Source organism: Myotis brandtii, unplaced genomic scaffold (genome assembly GCF_000412655.1).
Source record: "Myotis brandtii unplaced genomic scaffold, ASM41265v1 scaffold395, whole genome shotgun sequence".
NCBI classification, from domain to species: domain Eukaryota; kingdom Metazoa; phylum Chordata; class Mammalia; order Chiroptera; family Vespertilionidae; genus Myotis; species Myotis brandtii.
The window spans coordinates 2,750,182-2,761,251 of record NW_005365155.1 but is presented as its reverse complement, the minus strand read 5'-3'; the positions used below and the strand labels follow the sequence as shown (position 1 = coordinate 2,761,251).

General features: G+C 47.0%; 2 protein-coding genes across 2 annotated transcripts in view; both read left to right on the top strand.

Annotated features, from left to right (window-relative positions):
* TMEM242 (transmembrane protein 242) overlaps positions 1-11,070 on the top strand; it is a gene marked incomplete at its 5' end in the record, with an annotated part of 26,506 nt that overhangs the window by 13,376 nt on the left and 2,060 nt on the right. The gene's annotated exons all lie outside the window — the stretch shown is intronic.
* LDHAL6B (lactate dehydrogenase A-like 6B) lies at positions 3,643-5,680 on the top strand. Its single transcript, XM_005872883.2, has one exon. It carries the CDS (start codon positions 4,124-4,126, stop codon positions 5,267-5,269), a length of 1,146 nt encoding a protein of 381 aa, XP_005872945.1. The 5' UTR covers positions 3,643-4,123; the 3' UTR covers positions 5,270-5,680.

Sequence of the window (11,070 nt, the reverse complement as noted above, 5' to 3'; positions counted from 1 at the left end):
GGGGGGAGCTCCCCAACCCCCTGATGGGCCCTGCTCGGTGCGTGACAGGGGGGAGCTCCCCAACCCCCTCTGCTCTGTTGCTCTGTGCATGACAGGGTACGGAGCCCCAACCCCCCTGATGGGCCCTGCTCTGTGAGTGACAGGGGGCAACCCCCTGAACCCCCTGATTGGCCCTGCTCTGTGCGTCACAGGGGGTGGCGCCGCAACCTCCCCATCGACCCTGCCTTGAGTGTGACAGGGGGCGGTGCCCCAACCCCCCAATCGGCCCTACCCTGAGCGTGAAAATCTTTGTGCACCGGGCCTCTAGTTGTTTATATAATGCCCTACTTACATGCCGGTGAGTTTATAGGCTATTTTAGATCAGCTTGTAATATTAATTAACACTGCTCTCAGTTCTTTTTTTTTTTTACAAATTGAGAGTTTTGTGCATAGATTTTTTTTTTAAGTTTTCCAAAGAACAAAACATTTTAAATAACTTTAAAGGTTAAAAATATTCTCTCTGTCATTGCACTTACTTGTTCCTAGCACTGTAGACATTTTTTTCTCTTAATCTCCTAATTTTTTGTATGTTCAAACTTGGTAAAGGTAGGTGTCGGCTTTGAGAATAGTTAAGAAATCTTCAGCTCATCAATAGCTTCATTTGAAATTTACGCCTCAACCTTGCTAAGAAACCCCAGACACCTGCATGTTTAACCTACTCCTTTCTTCAGTGCCTTTCCATCTCTCACCTTTAGTGTCTAGCCTCACGTCACTCAGTTTTGTAGTTATTCACTTATTCTTCCCTACCACACGGTTACTGCGCTTCTCTGCATGGACCAAGCTGTTCTAGAGGACAGGGATATGCTGGTACATAAAAGGTGATCCCTTTTGGATTACACTTAATTGTGTGTGATAAATCCTATCATGGAGAGAGGTACAAAGTGCTTTGGTGGTACAGAATTTTATTTATTTATTTGGTACAGGATTTTAAAAAGTCAATTCTGTTGGGCATTGTAGAAGAGCTAGGAGAAGATGGAGTATAGATAATCTGCAACTTAGGATAGTTCGACTTTATGGTGGTGCTAAAGTGATAATGCGTTCAGTAGAAATGGTACTTCAAATTTTGAATTTTGATCCTTTTCCCGGGCTATGGCTATACAGTACAATACTCTCTTGTGATGCTGAACAGTGGCAGTGAGATGACTTTGCCCAGCTGGAACTAATGTATGTGTTCCAGCACGTTTTTGGTGGGCTATTGTCCACTTATATTGTCAACATATAATACATTAATCAGGACATAACCCCATCGTAAGTCGAGGAGTATCTGTATTTGAACGGGACTCCTCGATAGAAAAAGAGCAGGGGAGATGGGGGTGTCAAGGTGGAAGGAATAGAATGACTTAGTTGTAGTCCTTCTTGGTCCAGAGACTTGGTAGTCATCTTTATTTCCTGCTTCTAAGTGGTGTAACCAAAAGTACTGTGGCATAGTCCTCCCATCAGCTGGAATATTGTGCTGCATTTTGAATAGATCCTTTGAGTTAGGTTTTCCATTCAAAAGGAATAATGAGCCACCTAAGACGGAAGGTCATTAGGGTAGGGAGCTTGCCTGGTTATATTTGGCTTCCCACGACTTTGAGTAGACCTAAATCTGCTGTGGAGGTCATGCACATTTCTTCATCTTCCGTAGTTCTTTCCTTCTTATCTCAAGACTTACTGTACATAAAAAAACTGCTTTGTTTGAGGTATTTTATCTTGGAGAGTGTTATTTTTTTCTCAAAATTGATTTAGTTATGGTTAAGGGGGAAAACTGAAGAGGCAGCTCTCATAGAGATTGTATTTCCAAAGAGGTTCACATTCGACAAAGAAAATTACTATAGAAAGAAGCCATCTAGCCAAGAGTCTTTATGTCCTTGAATTTCATCCTCAAGAACACTTATCTTAGAAAAGACTTGACTGGTCAAAGGCATCATTATAGGAGGAAGGTGGGAACAGGCATTAGGTTAAAACATTTCAAGTTATAACTGGAATAAAAGAAACAATAGCTATCAAAAGTTGGTCTTTTAAAAGGATCACTCTAAAATACTGGCCACCATTAAGTAAAGATCAATTGAAAATTTTCCAGTTTTAAATAAAAGTAAAGATCATTTGAAAATTTTCCAGTTTTTAATTTGAGAAATGGTTGCTATAAATCTAACCACAGTGTGGAGAGAAAGCATATATGTGGTGCTCTTACCATTTCTTGTGCCACAGCTTATTGTGACGGTGCCATTCGAACAGGCTCTCTGGTCCCTGCTCAGGTGCCAGGAGGTCACACTAGAAGAGGTTTGCAGGAACTCTGCTAATTGCCACGCTGTTCCCACCCCTCACCAGCTTCTTTGCTTATTTTTCCTCTCTTCTTGGACTACATTTCAGTGGCAGGAAGAATGAATATAAAATACTCATTTTGCCAAGATTTGGTATTCTAAAACAAAAAAAAATTTTTTTTCTGACCGAGAGGGAGCTAGCTGCATGTACCAAGAGCACCTTGCTCTTTCCGGAGGAGAGGAGAGCTTTATGTGGTCAAAATTCTGTTACTAACTGGGGAGAAAGTACCATTTTTATTTGGACTTTGGTCGTTTATTGGGTTGGACTTTGGTCGTTTATTGGGTTTATTAGAATTTATATTTCATCAGATGTAAAGTTTTTATGGCCTGAGAAACTTAAAAGGAAGTTTATGAGAATAACCAGAGAAATGCAGTGGAAGGTAAGACAGGCTGATGCCCTGTTGTCCTAGCGGATATAGCGGACCCTTGAACAACGCAGGTGTGAACTGGGGGGTCAACTGAGGAAAACCCACATAGTGGGCACAGTTCAAACCGTTGTTCGAGGGTCAGCCACATTTTATTTTACTGCTTTAATCAATGATCTTTGTGCATGGGTTAAAATTTGCCACTTTAAGGACATTTAAGGTATATTTTCATTCTAGTAGAGGCTATACCTTTGTACCTGAGAAATAGTTGTTAATCAGGACCCTCCATCACAAACTGTCCTTTGGCGTGAAAAGGAAGTAACAGCCTCTCCCTGTGAGTTTTAGTTTTGGACCAGCTCATGGGGGTCCCCTTGCCCTGGTTGCCCTGTGACTTCCCCACAGCTGGGGATCACGGTCGTGACTGGCACGAAGACGATGGAATCCTTCCCAGAAGGTTCTCAAACTGATGTGACCTGGAAAAGGATCCCCACTTGTGCGTATGCAAGGAAATGGTGCGGGGGACCCGGGAGACATTGCACAGGCCCTTCCTCTTCCGGCACTTCACTGTCCAGAAAATTCAACCTTGTTTTCATCTGTACTTCAGGAAAGCATTTTTACTTGGCATGCATACTGAAAATACAAAATCTGAGTTGGCCAATTAGACACATTAAATATTGAAGAGAATTGGCATTTGTAAAACTTGAATTCAAGGAGAAGTATTTTGTAGAAACCATTGTGAGGTCTTACAAGCTAGGGCAGCCGTGGGCAAACTACGGCTCGTTTGAAATGAATAAAACTAAAAAAAAAAAGACCATACCCTTTTATGTAATGATGTTTACTTTGAATTTATATTAGTTCACACAAACACTCCATCCATGCTTTTGTTCCGGCCCTCCGGTCCAGCTTAAGAACCCATTGTGGCCCTCGAGTCAAAAAGTTTGCCCACCCCTAGGGCCTGCCTTGTGCAGCCGCAGTAGCCAGCTTGAGGAGGCGTCAACCATCCACAGCCTCGCGCAGACACAGGACCACGCGGAGGGGTGTCTAATGGCCACAGCCTCACGCAGGCGCAGTAGCATGCCCAGGGGGTGGCTAACGGGCCACAGCCTTTGCAGGCGCAGTACCGTCCGGAGTGGGTGGCCAACGGCCCACAGCCTCGCGCAGGCGCAGTACCGTCTCGAGGGGGTGTCTAACGGCCACGGCCTCCGCAGGCGCAGTAGCAGGCTGAGGGGGTGTCTAACGGCCACGGCCTCACGCAGGCGCAGTGGCAGGCTGAGGAGGTGTCTAACGGCCACGGCCTCCCCAGGCGCAGTAGCAGGCTGAGGGGGTGGCCAGGATCACAAGCGCCCTTCCTTCAGGCCTCAATCCTTGCCTGCCGCATTCCTCCATTCTCTCCCCTCACCTTGTGAGTGACTGGCCATGGGCTGGGCTGTGGGCGTCTGCTGGGCCAGCCGGAGAGTGGGCGCTGCGAGAGCGCGTTTCCTGAGTGCGGGGATGGCGCCGGGTCCCCGCCAGCCTGCTGGCGTCCCACTCGGGGGTCCTTGCTCTGTTACCCCCGTGTCTAGGATGGCGACTGTCCAGGGTGAGCTTATAAAGAATTTAACTTCAAAGGAGAGCGTTCCTCGTAATAAGATCTCCATCATAGGATCCGGGTCGGTTGGCCTGGCCTGCGCCATCAGCATCCTGCTGCGCGGCCTGAGTGACGAGCTCGCCCTGGTGGATGTGGCCGAAGGCAAGCTGAGGGGCGAGATGCTGGACCTCCAACACGGCAGTCTTTTCGTGAAAATGCCCAAAATCGTTTCCAGCAAAGATTACCAAGTCACGGCCAACTCCCGCCTGGTGATCATCACGGCGGGTGCGCGCCAGAAAAAGGGAGAGACGCGCCTCGACCTCGTCCAGCGCAACCTGGCCATCTTCAGGCTGATGATTTCTGACATCATGATGCACAGTCCGAACTGCAAGGTGATCATCGTTTCCAACCCGGTGGATATCTTAACTTACGTCACCTGGAAGCTGAGCGGAATTCCCCAGAACCGCGTGATCGGAAGCGGCTGCAATTTGGACACCGCCCGTTTCCGGTTCCTGATCGGCCAGAAGCTCGGCCTCCACGCCGAAAGCTGCCACGGGTGGGTGCTGGGCGAGCACGGGGACTCGTGCGTCCCGGTGTGGAGTGGCGTCAACGTCGCGGGCGTCCCGCTGAGGGACCTGAACGCGCAGCTAGGGACCGACCAGGACCCCGAGCGCTGGAAAGATGTCCACAAGGAGGTGGTCGCTAGCCCCTACGAGATCATCAAAACGAAAGGCTACACCTCCTGGGCCATCGGCCTTTCCGTGGCTGACCTGGCGGAAAGTGTTCTGCGGGACCTTCGGAGAGTGCATCCGGTGTCCACCATCGTGAAGGGTCTCTACGGCATCCGCGAGGAGGTGGCCCTCAGTGTCCCCTGTGTCCTGGGCGGGGACGGGATCGCAGGCCTGATCCAGGTGAAGCTGACCCCCGAGGAGGAGGCCCGCCTGAAGAAGAGCGCGGAGACGCTGTGGGAGGTCCTGCGGGCCCTGGACGTGTGAGCCCCACGGAAGCACCTGCTGAGGGTGCGCACGAAGAGACCGTCCTTACGGTGTCACTTAGAGTCCCACACGGTGCAAAAGGAAGGGGGTAGAGCGACTGATGGCCCAGTTTGTTTAGCCCCCCAGCTCTGTTGTTTAACTTCCAGGTTTTGAGTTTTTTAACAGTTCCTAAGTGAGTGCATCAAAGGTTTTTGTTTGTTTGTTTTTTCTATCACTAATACACCAATACTTACCTTGAATTTATATGTAGTTGCCATTTGGTCCAAAAGAATGTGGGGTGTAGGTGTTTATTGTGTTGTAGAAATTTATTCTTTTCATTAAGTACATGTTCATTCTTTCATTCTGACTAGCTTATGTACTATTTTTAAAGTTATAGCTTTCTCTGCAGTGAAAAATAAACGTACAGAGGTACTTTTGTAATGGAGCCATCTGCTGCCCTCATTCTCCTGTGACAGCCTATCCGCAGGGCCTTTCGAAGGACATCATGAAATGGTCCTGCATATTCGTGTGTGTTTGTGTGTGTGCAAGTGCTGTGCACTCTCATGCCAGTGAAGTAGGATCATGAGGTTAAACTATGAAAATAATAGTGATCAGGTTGGTAGCTGTTATGAAGTGTTTAATGCAGTAAAATATAAAGCTTTTAAGAAGAGGCTTGACAGTCAGAGGTGGTACAATTAGTCATTTATTTGGCAGAGAAACATTCTAAAAGTTTGCAGCTACTAAAAATAAAGCCTGACAAATCATTTCAGAATTGCCTCTGAGAACCTGACCTGTTGGCACCTTAAATCAAGGAGCATGTTATAAATTGTTCTTATTGGGCTGAGTCTCCCCAGCATCGTGGCCCTGGCCCTAACACTCTCCAGGGTCGTCCCTGTTGCTCAGTGTCCTCACATTAACGGAAAGCTTTTGCTTTTGAATTGTGCCCTGTTGTCAATCACTGTCATAAAAATTGGCCATTTCAGTGAGTACTTCAGGGGTTGTATTTCTCAAAAAGTTACACTTTTCATTTTTATTCCTAAATCAATAGACTTTACTACAGATTTTAGACTTTATGCATGTGATACATGAGCATTTAGGAGAAAGTAAAGGGGCTTGTCTGACCTTTACCTAAATGATAGTACTGTAACTTACAAAATAAGAAGTTGAGATTTTTTGTATTCATGTTAGCTTTCCTAATACAATTGGATATTAAATAAATAATATGGTATATCTTAGGACCCATATGGATATCAGCAGGCCTAATCAAAAGTGAAGAGTACCAGCATCGGCTCTCTAAACTAAACCAGTTCTCCTTAGTTGAATTTAATCATGTAGATATAGGACAGTGATCTGCCAACCAAGATGACTCTACCATCTGAGTTCCCTTACTATTTCATTGACAACATCTAGAAGTGTTCTGATTCCCTAGGAAGCAGTCCCGTATAAGAAAAGCCTAATATGCTAAGAGTCCCATCGGCCATTCAACCAATCAAAGCATAATATGCTAATGATGTGGTAAGGCTGCTCAACCACTCACTATGACGTGCACTGGCCACCATGGGGCAGACGCTCTGACTGGTAGGTTAGCTTGCTGCTGGAGTCCCAATTGGGAGGACTGAGCGAGATGGGCCGGACACGCCCTAGAGCCCTCCCATGGCCCCTCCCCAGCTGGCCAACCTCCCGAATCCCTTCCCAGCTCCGATCGTGCACCAGTGGGGTCCCTCGGCCTGGCCTGTGCCCTCTCACAATCTGGGACCCCTTGGGGGATGTCGAAGAGCCAGTTTTGGCCCGATCTTGCAGGCTAGGCCGAGGGACCTACTGGTGCACGAATTCGTGCACCAGGCCTCTAGTATCATATAATGGGACTGATTGATGTATTGAGCACCCTGAAGGTGGGTAGGGTGTGGGTTCATTTGTTCCAGATAGTTATAAGAGTTCTTTAAGCTCAACTGCACAGTTTCTCCTCTCCTTGGTCCAGGCCTTGTTTCAGCCATGTTTCAGCTAACGTTAATGTCCTATTGAACAGCATCAGAGCATATCTCGTATCTTATAATTCTCTTCATCATTAATGTCAGGATATGTTGGGTTATACTGCACTAAAAAACAATCTCCAAGTGTGCAGCTTAAAAGTTTATTTCTGTCTCGTATAAAATCCACTGTTGGTTTACACGACTCTAGGGAAGCTATCCTCCATAAGCTGGCTTAGTATCTCAGATTGCCTTGACTTCCATGCTTGCTATGGAAAGGGAAGAGAGGCCTGGAGAATCAAACACCTGTAGTTAAATGCTTCATCCCACAAGTGACATTTCATTTCTATTGCATTTCATTTGCCAGAACTGATCAAATGGTCACCTAACTTCAAAAAAGGGTAGAGAAGTCTAACCGCTCTGTATCCATGAGTGAATGAGTACAGGCTCTTGGTGAACATGGGTAACAATCTGCATGCCATCCTATATAAAACGGTCACCATGTATAGTCGTTTTTAGTGAAGCTCATAGTAGAGGCTATAGAGGTACTGTGTCTTCCCAGGTCACAGAACCAGAGTGACTGTCAAGAGCGAGCTCTGGACATCAGTCAGGCAGTTGTACTTGTAAACCATGTCACCATGACCGGGTGACCTCTCTGGTCCCTGGTTGCTCCGTGTAAACTGACAGTCCTCATTTCTGCCACATAGAATTGTGAAGGCTACATAATTGCCTGTTTCTTGGTACAGCGCCTGCCTCGTAGGTGATCCCAGATGGCAGACATTATTATTCCTGTTAAGGTAACATTTATAGTCTTATTCTGTTTTAGTTTATGAAGAGGCTGAATTTCCAAGGTCTTCAAAATTACCACTGGTGCTGTAATTATTGACATGTCCAAAGGCTTTGATCCTAGAAAGCTTTCATCATTCTAACCCCAGCACTGAGGCCGACCTGCAGATAAGCTGGTCAATGGCAAAGGCACTTTACAACTTGGAGCTTTTAGTCCCAGCAACTACCTATTTATTAGAATCAATGATGTAAGGATTTTATGAAATTAACTATTAACTATATCAGGGACATATCCTGAAGCTTTTTTTTGTTGTTGACACTATTACAGATGTTCACCATTTCCCCCACTTTTCCCACCTCCACCCAGCCCCGCCGCCTTCCCCTGGCCTTCACCACTCTGTTGTCTGTGCCCATGGGCTTGCATATATGTTCCTTGGCTCCTTTAGTTCCTTTTATCCAGTTCCCCCTCCCTCTGACCTCTGACCTCTGTCAGACTGTTCCATGTTCCTATGGCTCTGTTTCTCTTTTGTTCATCAGTTAATTTGTTCATTAGATTCCACAGATAAGTAATATCATATGGTATTTATCTTTCTCTGACTGGCTTATTTGTATCCTGAAGCTCTTAAGTAATTTCTCAGCATACCACATATTAGACTGAAAGTTTTCACATTGGTTTCCCCCACTAGGACATGCATGGTAAATACACAGCACAGCCCATGTTCACTCCTGGCCCTTCCAGAAGCTACTGAAATGTGGAGGAGAGCGACATTATTAGAGATGTACTCTTGAATCTGTTCTAATGTCTAAAAAGTCTATTGGATCCAGTCTTCAGAACGTCCGGATTAGTGACAAATTACCCGTTGCCATGACACTCCATTTGAGAACTGCTGCCTTGGACACTGTACTTTCTGATAATGTTAGAACCCAGCACAAACACTGGGACCTAAGAGAGCAGTTCTCGGGGCAGCAGGCTCAGTGCCTAGGGAGTGCCATCATCTGTGGAGAGCACCTGGATTGTGCAGTGCGCGGCTGCGTGCTCAGAAGGGGAGCCCTCTGGGCCAGAGCCACAGAAAACTCCCTGCTCAGAGGGAGCAGATCCCAGAGTTTGGAGTGAAACTGAGTTGCTGGATGGAGACACTAGTTCCCAGCATGCCCCATCTTCACCAAGCTTTTGGGGTATAGAGTAGGGATGGTTCTATGGCAATGGCTGTGATTGTGATCATGGAATTCAGTACATTAATAACCAAGTTTGTCAAAATGTACCCAAGCCCTCCATCTTTTCCAGCACACTTTAAAGCAGCAGAGTGTTCTGCTGGGCTGTGATAAGAGTATCACTGGTAAGACCTACACCTCTGAAGCGCATATCAGAAATGGATCTAGGTGGAAAAACTGGAGGTTTCCATTTACTGTGCATGCAATATAAATAGTATCAGCTTTAAAACCTTCTATGAAGTCCCATTGTTTAAAGCAACTTGAGGCCCTGTTTGTAATGAAATGTGGACTCTGGGTTTCCATTTCCGCCGCTGCAACCTTAAAGGAGAGGGCTGAATGGTGTTCTTATCCCACTTGCCTCCTCCTCCCTTACCTCGCTCTGAAGCCTGTCCCTAGTGGGCTGTTTCTGAGATATGGTTCCTTCTAGTGGCTCAGTTACTCACTTAGGACCCTGGGTACACGTGAATAATGCAATACTGGAGAAATGAGAGGCAAGAAAAAAATCGGGCCACAAGGAGAGAATGGGAACAGACCATGCTGAGGTAGGGCAGCCACCCCTTCCTCTCCTACCCGGACCCGGATGCATTGCCCAGCATCCCCCTTCTCAGCAACCGGCCATGTCCCAGATCGCTGGGAAGGTGGAGCGGTAGGTGATTCTGTCCGTGTGCTGGCTACCTGACACTCCATTTGAAAACCCTCACGTTAGGCCGAGTGGTAACAAATGTGCAACCAGAAAAGCGAAGGAAAAGAACCAGGCAGCACATTGCAAACCAGAGAGCTGTCCGTCTTTCAACTGAGAAAGGCCGATGCACATCTCCTCAGCAGGGGCACGTGGTATTTTGGACAACGCCGTTCTTTTTGTGGGCCACCCTGGACATGACGCACCCATGCCCTCCAAGGTGAAAGTAGCGGTCCCCTGTGATGTGACAACCAAAAACACCCCGCACTTTCAGGCCCTCCCCAGGGATGCAGTCCTGCCCCTAACAACCTCTCCTGAAGGGTTCATCACAGTACAAATGAGAGAGCTGCATGTAAGAGGGGGTTCGGCGTCCCGTGCACACGTGTGTCTTCAAGATTGGTGTCTGGGACCCGACACTGACACTGTATAGATACTATCATGGACTGCTGTAATGGAGATAGCCGTATGTATCTTCTAGTGTCAGTGCTTAAACCAAAATGACATATAACTATAAAACAATACTCTTCATAAACATACCATAACATTTATATCCATATGAGCTTTGTTCTTGGAACACAGCACATGTACTTTGATGAAGCGGTAATGGCAGTAGCTAATTATATTGAGCACTTACCAGTGTTCGGCGCTGTGCTTCCTATGTATATCTTACTCCCCACAACCCTGGAGCAGGCAATTGCCTCCATCCCACACACCTGGACACGACTGCTCAGCAGAAGCAGCTTTCCCAGGCGCTGGGCCTGGGTTTGCACAGAGAGGCCTGTCTGAGCCTGTGCTGCTAACAGCAGTGCCCAGGCATCCACAGGTCCCACACAAGATACACCCCCTGAATTTGGGAGCCAAGTAAGGATCCGGTTCAAATGGAAATAAATAAGCATCACCATACAAAGAAATTAGCTGACTCTCAGGATGACAACGAAATGAGCGCAGTTGCTGAGCCCAGGGCGCCTCACACACCCTGGGGAGATCTGCAGCCTTGGGGTATACGGGGTGTGGCTGATGAGAAATGGCAGAGTTGCGCAGCAGTGCTTCTGAAATATCCCCATAGCGGGACGTGCAGATACAAAAGAATGAACCAAAGAGCATGTAGCTAGTACTCTGTAATGTGAAACTTATCCAGCTCCCATAAATGAGTGTCTCCCTCCCCACCCCGCCCCCGC